The 25,906-nt window shown below is 33.4% G+C and overlaps 1 protein-coding gene across 3 annotated transcripts in view; it reads left to right on the top strand.

Moving 5' to 3' along the window:
• The window catches only part of dysf (neuronal PAS domain protein dysfusion), a 592,650-nt gene that overhangs the window by 262,267 nt on the left and 304,477 nt on the right, over nt 1-25,906 (top strand). For all 3 annotated transcript variants that reach the window (XM_081758967.1, XM_081758968.1, XM_081758966.1), the window contains exon 3: nt 17,395-17,450. In XM_081758967.1, the coding sequence (XP_081615093.1) occupies nt 17,395-17,450 (56 nt within the window). The remainder of the gene's footprint in view (nt 1-17,394; nt 17,451-25,906) is intronic.

Raw genomic sequence — 25,906 nt, 5'->3', positions numbered from 1 at the left:
ACAAGCAACCTAGTGAAAATAATAAAAGAACATAAACTCTCGCCGTTGGAGATGTTGATGGGGTTGTGTATACTGTCAACATATATACATGTATATTTTTTTATCTGGTATTACACGCAGAATAAATCACACACAAAATGGTTTCATAACATCATCGTCATAGTATACGAAGACAAATCTTATAAATATTTTTCTCTCCTTTACCTCTGACGAACATCGACCAACGCCTTCTCCTTTTACTTTACAGGTGTGAACTTTTTTTTCTTCGTGTGTATTATTTTTAAAATAAAAAATCACCGTTGATCATGTGAGTGTCAAAACGCTCTCTAGCACCACCACAGGCAACCAGCTGACCTGTGACATCACTAGAGCTGGTGGCATCCTTTGTTCTCTGTGACAACACTATACAGTCAGTCGTACACACACACACATGCACACACAGGAGCTTCACATATGTGAATGCATAAGACATTAATCACTCGAGTATTACAAGTTGTCTTGTGTGTTACATGTGCGGTCTCCTGAGAAAGCAACATATTCACTCCGTTGTCATTCTCCTCACGTTGCACCACTTGTTAACACTTCCAATGAATTGAGTTGGCGAAGAGATGGAAAAAACTTATTTCCTACCCCCAGCAGGTAGCTTGGTTCTTTTTTAAAAAATCTTCCTTTCCTCTGCATCTATATATTTATTCTATATAGGCGCCATGTACACTAAACACTGGAAGTATATATATATATATATATATATATATATATATATATATATATATATATATATATATATATATATATATATATATGTGTGTGTGTGTGTGTGTGTGTGTGTGTGTGTGTGTGTTTCTTTTTTGTTTGATTAAAAAGAAACTTCCAAAGTTTTCTTAAACATTTTGTGTTTCAAACGTAGCAATTAGCACTGGTTCAAAGACGGATTTTACTCCTTCACATTTAAATAAAAACATTTGAAATTTAAATTCAGTTTGAAACCCCCATTCTTTTCTCTCTCTCTTTCTGTCTGTCTGGTTGTAAAAGAAAAGAAGATTTTGAGAGTTACGGCACATCTGTGTCTGCTAAAGTTATTTTGTATTTTTTATATATATTTATAATAAATAGGGTAGAGTAAATAATACCAGCGAAACTAGACGCTCCCGCGAGAGGAGTATGGGTTAGAACTTCAAAATTTGGTCATGTTATGTGTAATATACATTTTACAAACTCGATATGAGATTCTTTTGCAGCTAAATGTTGAGCACTTTTAACTTTAGTGAAACAACAAGAGTTCGATTACCGGTGAGTGCACATATGGCTTGGATTTCCAATTAATGTCTTATATTGACTTGGTACAGAAATGGAACAGCTAAGAAACTAAATGAAGTATGCACGGATTTACTCGGAATCCCACTGGCTAATTGCTTAGAGTTTAACTTCCTTTTCAACAAACGAGGCTATACGAGAGGCGGATGTACATGTGACCCAGACCACAGGACTTCCAGGAGATTCGAAGCTGGGTCTCCTCTATCGAAAAGACATATACGCTAATGATTTAAACATAAGGGTATACTAAGCTTCTCGCATTTTACCCACTTTATTATTTCAATAAATGACTTTATTTATAAGTAGTCGTTGCGAACTGACATTTCGCATGCAAATACATTAAATACTGTATGCCCTAAAACGTAAAAATAAATTGCATTGTAAAAATCAATGGGCGGTATTCAGAGAGGATTCGTTAATCGAGGGTTAGTCACAGACTAGTTAGTAAGAATACTAACTCTTTACTACGGAAGGTGCACTTTTTGCTATTCAGAGTCAACTTTGAGTACAACTAAAATGATGATTTGAGTATGATTAACTTATACAACCCCAATGCATCGGGTGAGAAAAATAAATGTGGCAACTACGAAAAAGTAGATCAGCGCATGCGTAGTCTGTAAAAATGAAAATATATGAAATACGAAATACGAAATGTTGTGTCGCACGCTAAGCCGTGGGTAAAAGATTAGCCTCTGCTCTAGATTAGTTAGTCACATATGATTAACTTCGTCAAATACTACATCCTAATCTGAGACCTTGAATACAATTTTGATAACCATCCGTTAGTCAATCCCGTAGTATTTCGTTAATCAGACTTCAAAACGACTCTGCATAAGGCGGAATATTTCTAACAATAGTACAGCGATTTACACGTAGAACAAAGATTTCTGCTGTACTGTACATATTTTAAAAGTTTTATTATGATTTCTGTCCAATAAAACATGGATTTTATACTGAATTATTTTTTTCGTTTTTGCACACCTCATTTTTAGTCTTTTTTTCGGGTCCGCGATTTTCGCTATCCGCGGTGCCCATGTCACTCAATTCCACAGATAATCGGGGCTTTCGGGTCGGGTATTTATATTTAATTCCACAGATAATCGGGTATTTATATTTAATTTAAAGACCTACAGTTGCACTACGTTGGGGAGCAATTATCCAAAGATAAAGAGAGGAATGGCGAAATAACTTTTTAGATAGAAGAAAATCCTATTTCGTAGATTCTTGTAATAAATCGTGTTGTTTAATTAGAGCTTACCATCCCTTTCCAGCACAGAGTATATGTGAGACGTAGACCTACAGTATAAGGATAGAATCCGAATCGTCATAATGTAATGCGATTAATACTCTCCAATCGGGGCTCGAACCCACAACCACTGGTCTAGTAGCTAGGTGTGAGGTCTCGGGTTCGATTCACTGTGGTATATCATCGAAACGCATTGCAAGTTCAAATCCCACTTTAAGCTGTTGATTTCGATCTATTGACAGAGGACATACGTACTTATCAATCAACTACAGTTAAAGTTTAATTATATTAGTGTAAACAGTGCACCTAAGTGAACTAAAAATAAATTTTCCAGCTGTTGATGTACGACAGTCAAAGAGGAAGCCAAAGAAAACAGATAACCTTGCCCCTCTTGTACAAAGTATTTACTACGCCAGAACCATCGTATCTAGCAAGTAGATTTTTATACAATATTTATCGGATTTTCATAATAGGAGTATTAGATCACGGTGCTTTCCATGCTCAGTCATAATTTGAGTTCATATTCTAAATCCTTCACAGTAAGTACTACATGCCTTTGGAACAGTTTACCTTAATTAAAACATGTTTCAACAGTTGCCAAATTTTAAAGATCTTTGAATTCCCTTCTCTCAAGCGAGGATAAAGACATTAGTGGCTCATGAGGCATCTTCGTCTTAGTAGATATAATTGATTACCTATGAATGAACACACCTAATTAGTAAACCTTGTTCATTTCTATTTCTAGTACCGCTATATACAATATTAAATTCATGTTTTTCTATGTTATTTTTACATGGTTAAAATCCTTTCCTTTTGTAGTTATTTATATTTTTTGGGTATTTAATTTTTTTTAAAAAAAAAAACAATGTATGCACGTGGTTAAGTGCTTCTACAGAGCCTTAACTTCGCCACGTAAAAGAAGTCATAAATAAATAAATAAAAATGTAATTTACTGAAAACAACACGATGCATTTTACAAAATGTTTGTAATAGTAATTCCTATTAATGATTGAAGCAGGAACGAAACCAGCCACACAGGCTTGGGGGGGGGGGCATGAATAAGTTAGGGGAGCTAAGTCATTAAAAGTTCTCTTACAAATATATAAATTGTGTTTTTTATATTAATAATGCCATTTTGTATTGAGGTCTGGGGGACCACGAAAACATTAGGTGGGCCAGGCCCCCTAGCCTCCCTCTAGTTGTGGCCTGGATTGAAGTATCTCATAATCTAATTCGAACTGGTATGCACTGGTTCTCTCAGAAATGAGGTTAAATGCTCTAGTTCTCTCTGTTTCTAATACAACTTTCTTGAAGTAACCCTATTCTTTTCATTCCTCAGATTAGGAATCATGTAGTGGGATTATAGAGCATTATACGGTACCACATCTGGTCCGCGAGCGTAGTTTGCCCATCGTTGATGTAGGGTAACCTTTCGCATGTGAAAACACCTTCCATACATCTTCCTAGACCTAACGAGTAAAAAAAAAATACTAAAGAATAAAAACAAAAGATAAAAGGTTGTAAGTGTGAAGAGAGGAAAGAAATATGAGACGCTAAGAAGAGAATAACAAAAAGAAACAAAGAAAGATAAACAAGCAAAGAAATGTATAAAGAAAATAAATCGGATGAAATATGATAGAAAAAGTAATATGAAACCTTCCAAATTATAATTCAAGAGAATTACCATAAATACATGCTTTTTTTTTGTTCCAACTACAGCACAATAAACATTACTTCCTTGTTGGATAATAAGCCACTAAAACAAAATATTATCTTTGTTTGTTTATGGTAACTGTTAACTGAATATTTCAAAATATTAACAGTTATAAAGTATTCATGCGGTAGATCCACAAATGTTATCATGAATTAATTTTTATATTGGGAATTTATTACTTGTTATTTGTTTCATTACCTTTTCTTTATTCCATATTGTATTCGAAATATTCACTCTTAAAAAATACCGGAAAATTTCCGGTGAAATATCTGGCAATCGGGGACGCCCTATTTTCACCGGAAAATTTCTTTGTATAAAAGTAGACGCACTCCAAGTGCATAAATGGCGCGAAAAATATTTTTCCTTCTTATACGCGATTTAGGACGATATGTACAGAAGCTGCAGTAGCGGAAACGGGTTCAATTTGTTCTAAGAACAATCTTAGGACGTCCACAAGACCCAAGGGCTGAGATTCTGGAGGGGCCGGGCGGGCCCGGGGTCCCCAAAGCTCATGTGGACCCCCATGTATTTTTATGAATATGTATTTTTTATGTGCGTTTTTATTGTTATATGCATTTTTTTTATGAAATCGGCGCTCTTGACAAGACCACGAGTAATACTAAAAGTATTTTTTTTTAGCTCATCAAGTTGTTTTACGCTTAATCTAGAAGAAGTAATAAACAATATTTTTAAAAGTTATTTTCTTTGTTATAACTTAATAAGCATTCAGTTACTAGAAATATGTTAACAATTTCAAACATCTCAAAATAGCATTTATGAAATGCTGGATAATTCTTCTAAAGTGCTGAAATTTCACCTGAAATATCCTTTCTGATAAAAAAAAAAAATCCATAAAATTTATATGCTCCTATATATATATGCTTCTTGAACAATAGACGTACGTGATCTTCATTTATAATGTAAAGTATTTTATATGCATTCTGTACGGTGCATTCTAGATTTTTTACTAGATTTTTTACGGTGATTCTTAGCATGCATCTCACCATGCCTTGTTGTGTTGACTGGAGATCTTGAGTCTCTGACATTTTTTGGTGTCCACATCTTTAATCCTGGTGTCAAAAGCAGACAGAATGCATTATCAAAATATTATCTCGATGTGCTATTTAAGTAATAATTAAAACCAAAAATCACGAGGAAAGATAAAGGTGCTTGAATTAATTCTCGCAATTTACTAATAAAGATCAGTAGTTTGTGCTATTTTGTCGAGTTTTTCATCTCAAGAAATCTACTGCTGAAAGTCATCGTTTGCTAGTGGAGACGTATAGGGAACATGCTGTGTCTGAAACAACTTGCAGATATTGGTTTAGATGACTCAAACACAACGATTTTGACGTGAGTGACAAAGAGCATCCTGGTCAGCCGAAAAACTTTGAAGATGAAGAATTAGCGGCATTACTGAAAGAAGATTTATCTCAGATGCTTAAAGAGTTGTCCGAAACACTAAATGTGGATGTGTCAAATCTTAGAAAACGTTTGAAAGCAATGAGAATGATCTAGAAATTATTAAACTGGATACAGCATGAATTGATACAAGAGAAATTGAGAAATTACTAACCATTGGTAAAGTGCTGCTTCAAAGACAAAAATGGAAGCCATTTTACATCGAATTGTGACTGGCGATGAAATGTTGATTCGCTAGACAACCCTAAGCGCAGGAAATCAGCATCGAGCACCTGTAAGCCATCAACATCGACACCACAACAGAATATTCATTGATGAAAGGTCATGTTGAGCATTTGGTGGGATCAAGTCGATGTAGTCTATTATGAGCTACTGCAACCAGATCCAACGGTTAAACGGTACCAAACAGTTACTTAATTTGAATCTCTTGTTGGAAGAAAACAGCCGCCATACGTCAAAAGACATGACAAAATTATTGTTCTCCATGTTAATGTCAGATCAGATATTGCAAACCTAATGAAGAAAATATTCAAAGCATTTTGATGAAATGTCTTACCCCATCTGCCTATTTACCAGACGCCACTACTTTAGATTACGGTTATTTTTTCGGTTGATGCAGAACGGCCTTTCTGAATAACATTTCAGATCCTTTGAATATATCAAAAAGTGACTCTATCTCGATGGGTAGATTACCTCAAGAGAATCTGATTTGTTTTTATCACGTAATCCATGTGTTACCTGAAAAGTGGGAAAAGATGGTAGTTTCCGAAGGATAATACTTACAATAAAATATAATGTACTTTTCTTTTGAAATAAACATGAATTTTTATTGCAAAAAACCGATAGAGTTAATTCAAGCATCTAAACTTATGAGGGAAGGGATAGGCTATTCACATGAGACAACAACTATAGCAGAGAAACCCTTTATTTTGGCCTTTGAAATTATAACGGTTTTTATGAACGGCAACATATAACTAAAGTATTAAAACTTACAGAGGATTCTTTATATAACTTAGATACTTGGCAAAACACTATATTGTCACTGATAAGACCAACAGATAAAGAATAGATTCTGTCACTTCTTTATACTGTGCAGCGTATCAAGTTTTAGTACTTCAACACTGCACTTAAAATTGTCTATATTGCTTTCAAAGTGAGCGGAAGATTTCCCTATCAGCATTTATTACAATGGGTGTTGCAGCTGCAGGTGAAAAAAACAATGCTGTAAAAAGTAATGCGCTAAGATAAACTCAAAATTTATGTTTATTTTATCAGACCTATTTGCACTGAACCTATTGCACTTATATCTTAAACTTAAAGCTTGAGAGAATCTAAACAATATGGGATAAAAAAGAATCAGGAAATTGTACTAGTAGTGGTTAGTAGTTTAGAATGAGAAAAGTATTTTAACATTGAAACTTCATCGAGTTACCCTTTACTATTTTCAACCCAAACAGAGGAGTAATTCTTAATCCTCGAAGAAACGCATGCTATATTTCATAAAAATAGTATTTTAAAAACTAGTAATTCCGAAACATTTTTTCAAGTTGGAGTGAACTTATCCCTTATCAATGAATTCTATCCTGAAACATTTTCTTCATATTGGAATGAGTTCACTCTTATCAATGAATTCACCTCCTCAGCAGTGAATTCAACTCTAGACGAGATGTCGGATTGGTAAACATCAAAGAAACATAGTACATACTATGTTTCATGAAAACCGGGTAATGTTTAGGAAAAAATCATGAAACGTGTTGAAGGAATGAATTTACCACCTTTTTCCTGACAAATTTCAACCCCATAAAGTGGACTGCGTTCGTAAGTCTACTTAAAGAATATATAAAGGATAGAATAAAGAAAAGAATATAAAGGAAAGAATATATCACGATTCGTGAAAATCTGACATTTTTTAAAAAGGAAATTTATCATTAAATTTGTTTGTGAGATGAAGGTGATTTCATCCCATTTTCTCTGATTAATTTCCGCCCAAAGAACAGGGATAATATCCAAGTCTCAAGGAAAACATACGCTGTTTCGTAAAAATCGGAGTTCTTTATTTTTCACGAAATTTATCGTAAAATATATCTTTTAAGATTCGGTAAATTCATCTACTTATTCTTGACCTATATTAATCAAAACCAATGGAGATGATTTCGAAGTTCCAACAAAATTCACAATTATGCCATATTGCAACTATTCGAATATATACGGGAACTATCCAAATATCCATCTTTCACAACCTCCGGTACTTGCACAATCATTTTTAGAGAGGCTGCTTGGTAGTATTTGATTACTCTCCACTTACCTCTCTAAAAATCGGTGCGCAAGTACTGGAGCATACTTAAACATGGATATTTGGATAGTTCACATACCAGTTCCTCGGTGGTGTCTTGACTGGACTACGGTAGGTCCCATAGTAGTGGAGCTATGAACTTTTAAAGTTTATTTGTTCCACGTTTTTGGCACCCTGTAACTCCGTAACTATCCACATTTGAGCATAGGCCCATATGAACTTTTTTCTTATTTTGATGTACGGAATCTGTTCCCATAATATTATGATACATTTTTGTAACATCCTATATATATTACGGTATAATATTCTATATAAGTTTTGGAACGAATTGTACGATTTGAAACAAAATGCATATTAAGCTAATATCATTTGTTGATGACTTCCTATACTCTAGTACAAGTTTGAGCATGTTGTTTGAACTGACTTATAAATGTAATGACGAAGAGAAATTACTCTTGCATATGATTAATTAATATATGTATCTCTAGCATTTATTCATCGTGATGTCTTTGTTAAGATTGTTACGTTACATAAGACGCCCTTCTTAGGAGGTTACTTTGGATCACCCAGGATTAACTATAGAACTCTGCCTTTGTGATGGAAACGTGTACAGTGACTTATAAGACTTTTAAGGAAGACATACTTTCAAAAAGAGTGACATCCAAGACATATTGATTCAAAGTTGTCTTTGAGTGGCTTTTCTTTTTAGATCTGTAAAAGTATTCATTCACTGCTGATTAAAGCGTTTGTCTCTACACAGAATCTGCCCACATTCTCTGTTTGTAATCATGAAATGTACCGTCTTGTAAATGGAGTTGTTAAAATACAAAAGGATTTTGTCTTGGCAGTCAAGTATGAAAAGGATAACGTATGTATATGTATAATATAAAGACTCTTCATATATCGGCACTGTTCATCAGCATACATGCAGATTAAATACGTTTAATTATACCATTTTGATTCCTTTTATGTAATACTTTAGTTGGGCTGTTATTATCAATGCCATACAATGCCATACAGGGTAAAAGCAAAGGAAGCTCTACAAGGGTTTTTTTTTTTTTTTTTTTTTTTTTAATGATGGAGCATCATAATGTGTTGCTCAAAATCACAAAACTTCGATGCAAACGAAAGATTGAATAGCAAAATGCGACACATCTATGATTTATGTATGAGCACCGTTCTCCAGTGATAGATATCACATGAAAACGACATTTCCTTGTAGGTTCTCATTAACACGAATCACCTACCATGAACCACACATCATATTACTGGAGACTTACCATAGAATCGACAACAAAAAGTTCATGTAACTTTGACTTTTTATTGCATCTTTCAATACAGCACCTCGATAGGATTGAATATCCAAAGCCCAAGCTTACTTTTTGGAAACTACAGATCACTAGCATGTTCAGAAACATTCTTTTTGATATACCTTATTGTTTTAAATGAAATGGCGAAAGCAAGATACTGCTCGGCTTAGAGAATTCAAAATGGAAAAGTCGAACAGGATGCAAGTGCCACTATAGTAAGAGTTAGGATGAACTACGCCTTGTTGTTTTAATTGAAGTAGCGAAAGAAAGGTAGTGATCGGCTTAGAGAGTTCAAAATGGAAAAATCTAACAGAATGCAAGTAGCATTTAACCATAATATTAGTTAGAAAATGAACATTAGTGTGAAATTAAGTTGCTGTGTTTTTGTCATCAAAATGAAGGTTCACTGCGTGGATTGTCGAATTTCAATTCCCATTTTAGTTTGTTGATGTCATTATGGATTCAGCACTTAATGAAAGAGATCGATGCATACATACTCTAAACCTGCTACGAGTCTAGGCAATCTTTAGAATGACAATAAGTTTTTATGTATATATAATTTCGACTCTTGAGAGCACAAATATCATATGTTCAATTTTTCTCAATATTGACTTGTCGGCAATTTCGATAGCTTGATACCTGCTATTGTAGCTTGATATGCTAGCATGCATCAAAAAAACAAATAACATGTTTAAGTTCATCCACAATGTTCAACTATTTCAGTCACGATTTTTTCTAATACTTTGAAACTTCGAAACAATATCCTGAAAAATTTAGAAAACTGGACATATCTCAAGACTCGATTTGTATGTTGATCCCCTTTGTCGTCTTACTGCATGAATTTGTCGGTTTAGAGTTGTAACTGTGTACACACACACACACACACACACACACACACACACACACACACACACACACACACAAAACAACTGTTGCGATGAAAGCTGTTTTCTTGGGAAACGCTTTATTGTAGTTCCTGCTTTCGTTATGCGTCCTCCTTAATCGTTTTCCCGGAGGTGGGTTCTAGCTCATTTACCTAACATAGTTACTTCAGCGAACAAGCTATTAATGAGTAAATGATTTAGTCAGTCCAAAAATATATATAAAGAAAATTGTAAATTAAAGAACTGAAATGGAGAGATGTCCAAACTCGCAATCCCGGCAATAATTGAAGAGAAACTCTTGTGAGCACGACTCCTGTAAATAAATAACGAGATAGAGCCCGAGTCCGAGCGAGCGCGATTCTCACTCAGGATACTGAGCGTGAACACAAGCGAATGCGAACCTCATTGAGCATAGCAAGCGTAAACGCAATACACATGAGGATTAATGAGGGCGACGTCGATCAAATGCAAGTCTGAGTTATCGTGACCCTGGTTGAGATTAGTGAGCGCGAACCCCATTAAGGATAGTGAGCTCGCGCGCATCTGAGTAGGGCTCGATTGCAAAATGACCATCTCTAAACTTAGGATTAGGGATACACTCCATCCCAAACCGAATAATTTTGACTACAGTAGCAAATGTTCCCATGTGTTACTATGGGCAATATTTTCCTTTCTTTCTTCTGCACCGTCTCTGCCATGGTCTATTCATGTACCAAAATCATCAAAATTAGTACGTTGGTGTAGTTGGAGTTCGAAGACAAACATTGTTAAATATATTTTCAATTTAGAAAGACACAAATAGAAAATTCTCCTTCTTCGGAGCGGAAAGTTTCAAAAATGCTGTACGTCACGGTATTTTTAATAAGGAATTTATATAGATTATGTTTCATCTTTCTAACTTGACTGGCTCGTGAAATACTGTACCTTTTGCATAAATTTTGAACCCCCTCTACTCCCCGAGGATATGTCCTTCAAAGTAATGCAATAAAAACATAAGTTAAGCCAGGTTCAATTAATGTGCCAAAAATTGTCAAAGTCGGTCCAGCGGTCTTGTAGGAGTTCGCGGACAAATATTGTTACAATAATTTTTTATTTGTTTACATATAGCCTCTACCCTCTTAAAATGGATTTAAAAAAACGCTGGTGCATATGTCCCCATATTTTTAATGAGGACTCAATATATAAGTACCAAGTTTCATTTTTCTAAGCTGACAGGATAGTAAAACACTCCATTTTTCATTTAAATTTTTAACCCGCTCTCTTCTCTTTTATTTACGCATTTTAATCCAAACGACACGAAAAAAGCCTAAGTTAGGCCATTGATTATGTCATATACAAATATCATTAAAATCAGTCCAACGATGTAGGAAGAGTTCGCGGAGAAACATCGTTACATTCATATTTATATACGTAGATAGATTACACAGATATTCAGTTGCATATCTACGTCATTTTAAACTTCTCCATTATCATGCTCTCTGAAGAAAGTCAAGAAAGCAGAATTTCCTTAAATATTAACATTTTTCCGTTATAAAGCTTTCTGATTTCTTATATAAAGTCAAGAAAACAAAATTTCCTTAAATAACTATTCAAAAAAGTAGTTATAATTTGGAACAAAAGGAGTCCGTTCTTTTTTGTTCGTATGTACTCCGAACCAGGCACGTATGTAGGAATTTATTTTGGGAGGGATCCAAAGCTTTTGAAGGGTCCAAAATCAATACTATGATAAATTATATTAAAATTCGTAAAATCACCCCCTGAAATTAGATTAAACTTACAGAAAAGTCGGATTTTTAGGGAGGGGAAATATGGACCCCTATGACCCATCCCTGCGAAAGTCCCTACTTTGAACACCACGTCTTTGCAACATTACAAGGACGTAAAACTAAAATCCGGAAAGGGATCAGAGCTCTCTTGTACAACACGATTATTGTGAAACGTCTTTGATTGTCCTTTGCAATTTATTTTGTGTTAATTACTCCATACTTGAAATTTATTCAAAATGGGCGTATAAAAAGGAAATATTTCACATAAATAAGCTGTTACTTCTGTGCATTGGTGCACTGTAGCAATGAATAAATATAATTTATCTTGTTACAGAATTACGCTTATTGCGAACAAGAAATATGTTTTAACATTTCCCTATTTTCCTGTAACTACGTGTAATCCTGTTCCTTCTTAAAATTCTTGTATTACTATGCGTCGGTGCTTTTGTAAGTGAAAAAAAAAAACTCTTTCAAGGTTAATAATAATGTTCATACTAAGAAAACATAAATATTTTGTTCCTTTTCTTGAAGTAAATATATTACAACTCCTTCTTCGTGTTATGCTGTTTATTCCTTTCCTGAAGAGGGCGGAGTGAGACTATAAAATAACGCAAAAAAACTTTGACATTGTTTGCATCGTGTCTTACCATCGCCATGCGACAATCTTCAGTCAGACAGTCACATGGCCAAGAGGGAATGAATGTAAGAAAAAGTGGGCGTGTGGTCGCGTGCCGTATTTACGAGGTTTTTGCTACTGCACGCCGCAATGTGTTGTTATTTGTGTGTGTGTGTGTGTGTGACGCGTGCATGAAAAGGGTAGGGTGTCATCAAAACATCGGGGACAGGGACGATTCGCTGGAATGTAAAGAATTAGACTGTTCTCTTCAGACACGAAACGAAAGAGGAACTACTTATGCAATAATGCAATTCATAAGAACGATCTGTGGGAAACGACACATTCAGCCAGTAATATCTTTAGTGGTAATAAACATATATATTTATTGCTTGCAGTGTTGCCGTTTTTAAAGGATTTTTTACATAATTCCTTGAACTCTAAATTTACACTAAATAAAGTTATACTAATGGCACTTGATTGTACTTCTACTTTACAATGGAGAAAATGTCACATGAAAGTGTGTGGTAGAGTGGGTCGAGAAAAAATAATTTTCGATTATCGAATTTTAATAAAGCGGAAAAGCACATTTCTGTGTAATAAAAGGGGGATATTTAAAAAGTAAATCATATTTTTAACCTTCAGATCGTGTCAAGTGACTAAATTTTAAAAAATATATATGGAATTCCAGTTCAGCAGGCTGTTCCCTTGACTTCTGATCATAGCAGCTATACAGCATGTTGGGAAATCTATTCGAAGTATTCTAAGATCCTTCACACAACAATACGCACGTTTCCCGTGCCATTTTAGTGTGCCATTACGTTTCGTTCGAACAGTCTGCTGAACGTGAAACGTTACTTTTTCATTTAATATAGGGAGCTTTTACCAATATGGACTCCAAATGGCTGATCTAATTGGAAAATTTTCTAGCTGATTGGTTATTCGATTGGAAACCATTTATTTCCAACAACTTTCCTCTGTTTGAATCGTTTCGTCTGTTTGCATTTTTGCATAACGGACTTTTCATACAGTCTGTATATATCGGGTGTTACAGATAAAACGTCCTTTGGCTATAATATAAATCACAGAGTATAAGAAGGGATAAATGAACAAAACAAAAGCGATATAGGAAAATGCCAGAGGACGCAACGAATGGAGTATTCTAATTGTCCCACAGGGTCCCTTATCATGGGACCCAAGGGGATCACTCGAAAATTTTAAATTGCAAAGTATACTATATGATACACCATTCAAAAGATTATGAGAAAACAAACGATTTTTGCAGGAAGAAAGTTGTTCATATGGGGCACTATTTACGAAGACGAGAATGCTTTCTGACTTGGTATGGTAGTACAGTCAAATGATAGGCATTCAGTAAACGGTTCCCCACACGAAAACTATTTCCTACAAAAGTTGTTTATTTTCCCATTATATTTTCAATGACATAACTTCCCATTTAAAATTTTTAACAAATCCCTTAGCCTTAGTGTTCAGGGAAGCCGAACACTCCATTCAATGCGCCCTTTGATATTTTCATTTCTCTTTTTTATTTCATTCTTTTGTTTCCAAACTATTTAGTATTTATAAGCACTAAATCTAGAATATCATTTATGTGGCCTATATCAACTGAACTAAACCTAACTCCAAGAACTATAGTCGAACTAATACATCTGGTCTCGTCACCAATATTTCTGATGACGCATCATGTGAATTGGTGATCAGATTTTTTTAATAGAACGATAAGCGGACAACAACGAGAGTTTCTTAACACATAAATGTTTGTTCAGTCCAATTGTGGGGTCATGATTAGAACTCACAAAACTAACAGTCTAGCAGTGAATTTCCATAGCACTTTCATAACAAGTGAATGCCTCAATTTTTCAATCTGCGTCACACGAAAATAAGAATTTTCCTGTTTTTCCCCTCTTTTCTTGAAAGTAGAGATGTAACAGCCTAAGGATTGTTTTTACTTCCGTGTCATGTTATGCATAGAAGACGTTTGCGTGTATGAAGTAGCAAGACCTAGAGACAAAAGAAGCTACTAATAATACACGAATACCGCAGACGACGATTTGCCTATTGCTGTATAATTCTCGAGGCTTCAAACTCATTGGAATGTCTTGCATCACTGGGGAAAATGCTCAAGAAATTCCATTGTAGAATAATAGATTATTTTAGACTCAAACCGAGAGGAGGTTCCTCTTTTTAAAGATTGTGTTACTACTGGTATTTCTGTCAGTTTTGAAGTATGCCTTTTTTTTTTAAAAAAAAAAAAAAATGTACACTCACGCACAAAAGTAATGCCCATTCAGTCAAGTTAATGATGAAGAGTTTTACCACAATACTGAAGTGTGAATTCAAGTGCATTCAACGTGATTTTTACAGTGTATACAATGTAGTTCTTATTGATTTCAATGGTTCATTCACTAGTACAGTACCAATATGTGCAATAATTCACAATGATTTGTTGAAGAATAAATACAATTACCCATAAATTCATATTTACGATTGATCATATTGTGAATATAATTGTAAATTAAACACGAGTAATTTACAGAGACTCAGTATAATAAAATGCTGATTGTCATTTCGCAAAACCTCAGAACGCATTGTACTACATAATTGTATATTGATGCAAATAAATAAAATTTCATAGAAGTAGCTTATCAATATATTTCGATTTTATGCTCTATTGTTTGGTTCATCAACCATATAACCCAGCAAGTTCATTGTAAATATCTTAAAATTTACTATTAAACTGAGTTCAATACTAATGTTCATTGTGAAGTAACTATTCTGCTTGTTTAAATGTATGGAGTAACTATTCTGCTGTTGTTTCATGTATTTTTTGACCAAGTTTTAATAACATAAGATTTTATTTTTAGAATAATTTAACCAGTAATTGAACACAAACATTTGATAAGTAAGTGTATCTTTTTCCATCGTTAGTGGGATATCAAACTCGGAGATACGTAATTATTAACTGCGCACCTTTTTCCTGCTGTTTTCTAGCCTATAAACGGATGGACTAGCGTTCAGCGTTCCTGTCAGTAACGAACTTATGTAAGACGTGGGTCTACAGTTTAACGTGGAATTCGAAACACACAGGAGCTTCCGCCAGTGGTCGAACCCGGGTCTCCCGTACTGAAGATGCGTGTGCTAACCTATAACCATGAGAAAGCTAATTTTCTAGCTCATGATGTGTGTTATGTATGCTTAAATATTCTGCTTGGAAGCAGGATTTGGATTATTTGTCTGATAGAACTACGGATGTCTAGACTAATATGGGAAGGTTATGGTGTGCAGCGTCTTTCCTATTTGCTTATGAAGAACTCAAACATTGGCGCTGGGTTGAAGGGATAGGCCAAGATTTAGAATTATGGGTACTATACATATAAGGACTGCCTAATAATTCCTATATTTATCAAATATCATACTTAGGTTCCCATAAGTTGTTATTGGTCTCAGGTCTTTCCTATCAGTAGATTGTCTTTCCTGAAATTATACATTTAGTTTCTGTAAATAACTTTGGTAATCTGTAAATTACAGAAGATGGATAATGTGCTAATAAATTGTAATTAAATTAGTGTTGAAATTGAGACAGACAGACAGAGAGAGAGAGAGAAAAAAAAAGAACTCTAAGAAAACACATGGATACAGTATGCTTATCATAAACTTACATGGACTGCAATCAAACCAAGTATTATAATTTCTACCGTGTCTTGCAAAATAAGGAAGATTCTTAAAACATAGTTTTACAATTATGTAAGTATGGTTATTGATATTTTGATATACCTTACTTTTTACATGAATATTTTCTTTCGTAATATTATATTAATTTAAACGCTCTTCAAACAGGCCCGTGGCTTGGGAAGCAGCAGAACTCATACCCGCCTGCAACCACCTTCAATCCCCCTGAAACCTTCAGTGTTTTGTTAGTATGTTTGCATGAATATAAACTCAAGTCACCACCACCCATGGAAAAAGAGCCCCATTTCTTAATGTTCAGACTACTGACTTCATTGAATACTGAATAAAATTCATACATAAAATAAATTTACTTTTACAGAGCTGGAGATTTGATTAACAATCAATTCAGAAACTCTTTTTCTGTACTTTTTCCAAATTTGCAAATAGGTCCTTCAGAATATAACAACACATTATTTGTTTTGGTATTTGCTCAGAGATTCTTAGTTATGGAGATATGATAATGAGAATAAGCCTATGAACTATGCAATTATAATTTAGAAAGATACTAATTGACATGGAAGGTAGACGTTTGTCTTCAAATGAAGCACACAGTCTATCAATTAGATTTGTTAAGAAGTACATCCCGAAAACACTATTTTTTTTGTTTCTTCTATGCATATGTTTGTCTGTGCATGTAAAAGGTTAAACTAGACATTCGTCAGTCATAGTCTGGTAATATTTTTTTCTTTTCTTTTTGCTCTATACCTGCCGCCTACTTACATCCTGGGGAAAGTCCATCCGCGAAAACGTCATATCTTTCACAGGTAAAGCAACCTCAAAATGCTTCAAGCAGAGCGCGTGTGTGTTCGTCATAAATAACTTCAACGATCTGATAATGTTAAATAGAACTAGATTGTAAGATGATTCAAATTGACGGTCCTTGTTTTTTTTTTCTTTTGAGTAAAAAATATTTCTCTAACTTCCTTCCTCTTCAGTACGCAGCATTTTAAAAAGATGTACTCACCCTTCTTAGCTATATATTGTAGATGATGTAAATTTACGTGTATTTATGTATTTTAACAAACTTTGCAACAGTTTGTGTTTTACGACTTATAAACGCTTTTTCTTTTTGTTCATTGCAGTATTCAAGCGCCATGACTCCGGCCAAGTCCCAACACCTAACATTGGCTTCTCTAAGGTGAGTGTCATGAATAAACTATCTTTATTGGATCCATATACCACTAACTGTTCTTGCCTTGTCTAAATCTTAACGTGAATGCTTCTTAACATAAATGTTATATATAGTAGTTTGCCTTTCCTATGATGTCTTCTACCACTGCCATTTTTATCTGTTCGTTTTGCAGAGCATATATTAAACATGTATGCACAAGTGGTTGTTATTTGCTCAGCCCGTCAAGTAAGTCTGTCTTTTTATTTTTTACAAATACATATCCGTTCCTTCAACATCTTACAGCCTTATATGACGTATGTAAGGCAGAAAGACAAGAAGGTTATTGTAATTTTCATGTATAAATAATAACATGTCGTATTTTCCAAAGAGAATTTATTTTTGTTGTTGTTTAAGACTGTAGAGACCTAAAGCGGAGAGGGGGTTGGTTAAAGGCTATTTTATTTCCTATGGCCACGGCAAGTATTATTACTTATTGCTACAATGTATGACAAGAAGAATGAAGTACCAAGAGAACACCCTCCAACACAAGAGCATTGTTGTTAACAATGGTTACAGAGAGGGAGACTTCCGTTAACATCTACTGATGTAATAAATGACAATGGTTGTATCGTTTTCCGTTTGTTACCTGTGAGATATGTTAGCCTCTTAGGCAGTTTTGTTAAGCCCAAGACAATGCTGATGGCATTTGTCCCCTCCCCCACAATATCCCGCAGATGTTCATTTTTCTTAGAAACATTCTTCTATTTGTTGGTCCATTCTTTGTATTTAGTGGCTTTCTTCTCAGATGTACGTAGTAAGCTTCTTCATTGCACATACGTCTCGTCATGTGCTATTCACAAAATCTTCATTAATTTAATGCTAAATGAACATTTAATATGCAGTAGATGTATGTATGTTAATTATGTATGCGAACTATTAATAGAGCTTTGTGGAAAAATACATTTTATTTTCTCTTGTACCGTAAATTGAATATTATACATGAAATATTAATTTCAACTTTTTGTGTTTTTATATTTTACGTCCTTCAACACTGAGGCCATGAAGGACGGGACTTAGTATTGATTGATTCATTGGTTGAGGTTTAATGGAAACATCAGTATCGAGGCTATTTGTCTCCGTCATGCGGGACTTACTACTAACGCCAGTTTCGAGCCATAACTGGGGCTTAATTCGGTGCAGTTGGCGGACGTACATACTATAAACCCTAACAGTAGCTGGATTACACAATCACGCCAGTACTCGCTAATACTACATTACGTAATCGGTAAGCAATACTCTGAATGCTATATTGGCTTTTACCCATAAAAGAAAATGCGAAATTTCAGCCAAGTAAAAAATGCGAAAAATGAAATGAAATATTTCACTTTAACGACCCATGATTATGCCCTTTTAGGCTAAGGGAGGCGGAAGATTAAGGAAAGTCAATGAGATGAAAGAATTGGTGGAATGAGAAAGTGCGAGGAAACGGGAATTCCCTGAGGAAACCTACGCACACGATGTTATACACCACAAACTTACTTGGCCGGGACTCTATGCACCAGAGCAGGCACGTAGCCAGGATTTCGTAATGGGGATCCGTGACATGAAATACTGTGATTATCACACCAGGGACTCGATCAATTTAAACTGTTTTACTGGCAACATATGTTAGTTTGTTAGGACAATAAAATGAATATATGTTAGTAAGTATTTTAATAACAAACTATGAAAAAATCTATAGTAAAAGAATACTTAGAAAAAGTATTGAAAAATATTTTACAATATCTACGTTTCTTCTCTTGTTCGTAACAATTTTCCTTTCATTATGGCCTCAACTATTATATAAAATGTATGTATCCACTATTATAAAAACTGTATATCTAATAATGTCTCTAAAAATATACTACAATATCTGCGTTCCTTTCTCTGTTGAATCAAATGTTAACAGAACTTTCCTTCCACATAACTTTTTGTCATTATTGTGTTCCACATAACAATAAAATCTATTTTTAACTTGACTCTCCGTTTCCTCCACACAAAGCTCCTTATAAGAAAGAGTAACCAAACGCTTGCTGTGGCTTTTTATTTCTAACGCATATATTTCTTTTTCCCGTTTCTTTTTGTTTCACACTTCTTTAATTTGTCATTTCTGGTGACGAAGGGGGGTTCGGATCCCTCCTTGGCTACGTGCCTGACAAGAGGTAAACGCTCTACCACTGAACGACCGTGCCAGTAAAACAATATATATATATATATATATACGAATTTGTATACTAATAATGTAATGGGAAAAAAATATGTTACATTTTCTTAGCCGAATTGTTAATGTTGACTTCCAAGTATTGCGTGGTCGATTTGAAATAAGGACATAATTCATATTGTTGCTTACTGTAAGGCTATTGTGAAGTTCCGTAAACTAAAACATAGAAAACTTCAGCCTACAAAATTAAAAAAAAAAAAAAAAATCACTGATAAATTAATCAACTGAAAACATATCTCCATGTTGAAAGACGTCCACAGGAAAACGAACCCAGGTCCCCTGTGCTGAAATCTTATGTACAGAACAAATAGCCATCGGGGACTTCAAATTGAGAACTGAGTTTTGCCCTGCATTATTTTTTTTCTTTACCTTACGCTTATTTCTGTATCTTACTGAATCATTGTAGAAATTGAGCCGAATGGTGTAGCAAGAGTAGAAAATGTTGCTAAGATTGAGAAAATAAATAAATCCGGAGTAAATCTCAATTTTAATTTAATTTCGTTCTTCCAACTACCGATAAACCTTAATTCTCTTATTTTGTTCTTGCAACTGCTGATTCAATGCTGCAAAGTTAGTGAATATGTGTCAAACTTATGCAACCCATTATGAATCTTTGTTTGTTGGGTTGCATAAGATGTAGGAGATGATGCTTCAGACCTGTTTGGCATGTTCATAGTATTTTACGCTATACTTTATCACAGATTCTTTTAGTTACAAAAGTTTAAACTTACACAGTGCCTAGTTGTGAGTTGCATACAACATTTGATCAGTGCTGCCAACAGGTGGCTTCAGAAAATAACTAAATGGCGCATAGAATCTAGTTTTATTTATAGCTAACAGACTTTAACAATAAAGCATGCAAATACTAGCAAACTATGTAGTAGTTTTACTCTATAATTACTGTAGTATATTCCCTGGTATATTCAAATAACGTATTATCAACACTAATCCACATTTAAAAATAAAAAAATACAGCACGCTTTGCTTGCATTAAGGCTTGTGATACATTTTCCATGAATTATTTTCCTTGACTCCAATCTGTGTACTAATTTTGGCTACAAATGTGTAGCACTATTGTTCTAGTACAACACTTCCACGTTGGACATATACTCAAATTTTTCATTGAAATTTGTTATGGGAAGAAATAATTTCCAGAATCCTGATTTCCCATGAAACCGTGCTAGTAAGCGAGAATTATAAATAAGATATGCAAAATAGATTATTGTGTGACAGAGTAAGTACTACAACGAACAGAAGATTTATCAAACAGTTAATAATACTTTATTCTCTTTTCATTCACAGTTTTAGTGAAGTACTGACGCCAAAGGATATTCAACTACCGCTAAACATAAATAGTTAGAAATTGGCAATTTTAAACATAGAATTGGACAGAACTGTAGCTAAATATCCTGTGAAAATGGCTAGATTTATCCATAAAATAATTAAATTAGCAACATTGTATTTGATACAACTCTTTTAAATAGAACATGCTCTATTTCCAATAAGTGTTCTACAAGAAAAAACAAATTTAAAATGTTATGTAGTTGTGATGCGAAATTAAATCACGGAGATACGTGCTTTGGATCTAAACCTCAAATATAATAAATAAACATTTTTTTAATTAAATTGTGGTCGCTTAAAGTTTATCTACTGAATATAAAGAAGCAATTGAATGAAGAAATAGGCAATGAAAACTGTTTCTACTATCTGATAGTTTCTAAGGCTTAAAATGTTTCATCCCATCAATATATGACTAAATAAAAACGAGAGTTTTTAGATTCAACATATGATCCAAAATATAATTTCTAATCGAATTAAAAGCAGATAAGCAGTACATTTCCTATCTCTGTGGGTAATTAATTATCTTAGCTCATTTTTAAAAAACTAATTATTACGAACAAAATTATTGAGCTTAATTATTAAGGATTAATTATTAATAATTAAGCTTAATTATTAAGAACAAAACTTTATATGAAAAAAGAAGTCTCCTTAATCAAATTTAAAATATAAAATAATTCCTCCGTACAGTAAATGTTTTATTCATTAAACTAAATTTAACTTATATATTACTAATTTGCAACTTTGAAATAGGCACAGTTAAGAAAACCTAAAAAAAACAGCACATTATTTTGATAATAGAACTCATATCATCATTTGGGGCAGAATTTTACAATGAAGTTACGATACATAGATATATGTTTGATAACATTTACGACCGATTGCACTTGGCCACGTAGCTATGTAGTCTATGCATAGGATACTTCCATGTACTTGCAAGAAAATGTATTATAATAGTGTTCTAGTAGTTACATTTAACGGTGGATATGTGCTAACAGCAAAAATTAAAACCAACACACGTCAAATATTTAATTTGAACGTTAGGATATCTACTTTACATTCTTTCTTTCTGCTTTAACTATTAAGTTTTTCTATATTACCATTAGATTCCATTTTGTAGTAATGTGTTTAAAATTAGAGTAACTTAGTAATATATATAAGACCTTAATCTGCTTCTTCCTTTTATTCTTTTATCTATAAGGATATTCTAAGATAAATGACTAGCTCCTTTAATACACGGGATTCAGGGTTCGATTCACTTGAAATTAGAACTCATTACAATAGTTGGAATTCCACATTGAACTATAAATTTAAGTTTCATTTATCCTTGATGCTGAAACTAGAAAACAACCAACCAATTCTTAGATACATTTTCCTTCTACATTCCAAATGAGTCCTACAACTTATTTATAGTTTTCTGTAACTTAATGGAAGCTTTATGCAAATTTAAGACATGAGATGTTGGTCGGTACAACTGGGAATGTATTATTCCATTTTTTCAAAAATGTGATTATTATCCAGAAACTGATTAAAAACTTCGGAAAGAAACCATTAAAGTAAACTAATAGTACATCATTTACACTGACATTGCAGTCCAAAAGCGACAGCAACTGCAGCGTAAATGAAAAAACAGTGTGCATTAAAAGCAGAGAAATAGAAAGAAAGAAAGAAAGAAAGAAGATTGAACACCATAATAAAATTGAGCATCATAATATAAAATACAAGATTGAACACCATAAAATATAAGGAAAGAAAGAAATATAAGATTGAACACCATAATAAAGCTGAGCATCAGAATATAAAGTTGAACATCATAAAATATAAAGTCCCTAATATTATATTAGTTACACTGACATCGCAATCCAGAAGGTGTCTTCCCGTTCTGCCTAAAGGCCCTCCAGCACTTTGTAGAAAATATTTCAAATATTATCTTTAGGCAGAACGGGAATTCCCGTTCTGCCTAATCTTTTGAGATGAAGAAATCTGTGCATGGGGGACTTTTTCTAGGGATTTTTTCTTTAGTAATTCTACCAGATTCTGTATGAAGAATAACTAAAACTTCAAGTTTCATCATAAGTTTTAGATGTTATTCTACTTCTTATTCTCCTCAAAAAAAATGACTAGGTACAGTTCTGTTATTAGCAGCGTTTTTCACGTTTATTTTAGTAAAGATGAATTTATTTTTTAAAAAAATACTTGCATGGAAATGGAAAATTGGTTGACTCAGTTGCAACAAATCTGTTTGACATTGTAACTGAAACGAACACGAACAGACTTATTTGGGTCTAATAACAAGTCATTTCACAACAAAAAAATTTATTCGGGTTTTCAATAGTTTATCTCCAGCAGTACTTCAAAACTGCCACAGTAGACCTACACATCCTCAAGACGTTTGGCCATATATTAAACAAATAATGCAAGAGGATGCATAAGGCAAAAAAGAGCCTTTGTCTTCTACATTACAACTCCTTTTTTCGGCATAACCTGATCAGGAGATTTGTCTTCTATACATGATTCTATAACCCTACACGCATTATGTCATATATACTTACATTGTCAATATTATTATTATTATTATTATTATTATTATTATTATTATTATTATTATTATTATTATTATTAAGTATTCTGCCTTCCGGACAAATGAGTTTTTTTTTTTCAATTTTAGATTTAGGCCTGGAAATAATACTACCAAATATTAATGTACGTCAATACACTCAATACAATTTAAAATAAAATCTCATCATTGTTCTAAATATAAACAGTATTGCAACCTCATCTACGTAAGCCACCAAGTCTATTACACGTGATTCCAGCTTTCTTCTCAATTGATTTTGATTTTATGTTCAACTCGCCTATATTTAAGCTTTGGTTCCTTCAACTTCTTTCCTACCTCCAATATTAACATGGAAGTTTCGTGTTCTGAATGCTGCTTGACTACTGGTGAATTTAGTAGGCAAGCACATTCAAAAGTAGCAGACTGAAACAACATCTTATAAACCCTTTTGCTTGCCCGATTATCTGACATATTGATTTGATTGAAACTCTACAAAAACATACAAGTATTTCGATGTGACTATATTGCTGCTACTTACAGAAGACAAATTCGCTGATACAGTGATGTCGAAAAAGGAGTTGTGATGTAGAAGACTATGACTATTTTTTTAAGGGCCGGCTTATGCATCCTCTTGTATTGTTTGCTTTTAATAGATGGACAAACATCTTGAGCATGTTAACTGTAGCGTCTTTCATTATTGTGAGCTCTAGTATGCTGGAAATAAATTACTGGAAATCCAAACGAAATTTTGTTGTGAAATGACTTGATATTAGACCGAATTAAGTTTGTTTTGTGTTCGTTCCAGTTATAATGTCAAACTGTTTTCTTATAATAGAGTCAATCAATTTTTCTTTTCCTTGCAGGTATTAAAAAAATCACATTCATCTTTACTAAAGTAGATACTAGAGTAGATTCATATTTACTAAAATTCAAGGGACAGAATCATAGGAGCAGCCCAATAAAAATATGATTATTTTTTCTCCAATTGTCATGCATATAAAATATTGCCCATAATTCTTAACTTTATTGAAATAACTTTTTTTTTTAAAAAAATAGTGAAAACCCAATAAAACATGCAAGACTGTTATAATAAGTAGATCCTATATATTTCACATTTTGATTTATGCTGAAAAAATTTTTGATCAATATTTCAGAATTAAAATAAATAAATATTTATACAACACCAAAAATTAAAGACTTCTATATGCTACCTCACAAGAATGAAATTTTTAAAAAAATCAAAAAACATCACAGTTGCTTTTCGTAATTAAAATGAATGGTCTTACAGTAATATGGTGTAAGACCATTTTAAATGTATTTTAAATGTATTAAATGTGTAATAAATAGGACTACCCAAAATTTTTCATATAGGTGTGTGTGAAACTAATTAAAGCCAATCTGACCTTTTATTATAACATTGTTACGTTTTCTTGGGTTTCCAGTATTATGAAAAAAGAAAAGAAATAAAGAAAGAAAAGAAAAAATTCAGTACATTGAAAAAGTACAGATAACATTATAGAATATATGACAATTGAAAAAAAATAATCATATACACTGGTACATTCAATATATACTCCTATGAGCCTATCCCTTGGATTTTGTCCGTCTCGTTAGAATTTTTCTTGGATTTTGACCGTTTGGACTTTGTCCTCACCCTTGTTATTACAGCCATTATATACATAAGTTCCGATCTGAAAACACGTCAGGCATTTCAGTGCTGCATTTCCCTAAAAGATCTTTCCTCGCATAAAATTCCCCACCTCGAAAGATTAGGCAGAACAGGAATTCCCGTTCTGCCTAAAATAAGATCATTAAAATATTTTCTACAAAATGCTAGAGGGCCGTTAGGCAGAACGGGAATGAATCGTCCAGAAGCGATAGCAATTGCAGTGTAAGTGAAACAACAGTGCGCATTATATATATATATATATATATAAAAGATTGAACACCATTATAAAATTGAGCATCATACTATAAAATTGAAACCATAAAATATAAGGAAAGAAAGGAATATAAGATTGGACACTATAATAAAACTGAGCATCATAATATAAAATTGAACACCAAAAATATAAGGAAAGAAACGAAAATAAGATTGAACACCACAATAAAATAGACCATCATTATATAAAATTGAACACCATAAAATATAAAGTCCCTAATAGTATATTAGTTACACTGACATCGCAGTCCAAAAGTGATAGCAATTGCAGTGTAAATGAAACAACAGTATCCACTTAAAAGAAAGAAAAGAAAAGAAAGAAAGAAATTGTATACCATAATACAATTCATAATATAAAATATAACATTGAACAGCTTTTATTAAGT

The sequence above is a fragment of the Thermobia domestica genome, chromosome 5, assembly GCF_964235325.1.
Source record: "Thermobia domestica chromosome 5, izTheDome1.hap1.1, whole genome shotgun sequence".
Lineage (NCBI taxonomy): Eukaryota > Metazoa > Arthropoda > Insecta > Zygentoma > Lepismatidae > Thermobia > Thermobia domestica.
Note: the sequence above shows the minus strand (reverse complement) of the source record. Positions and strands in the feature narration are given on the sequence as shown.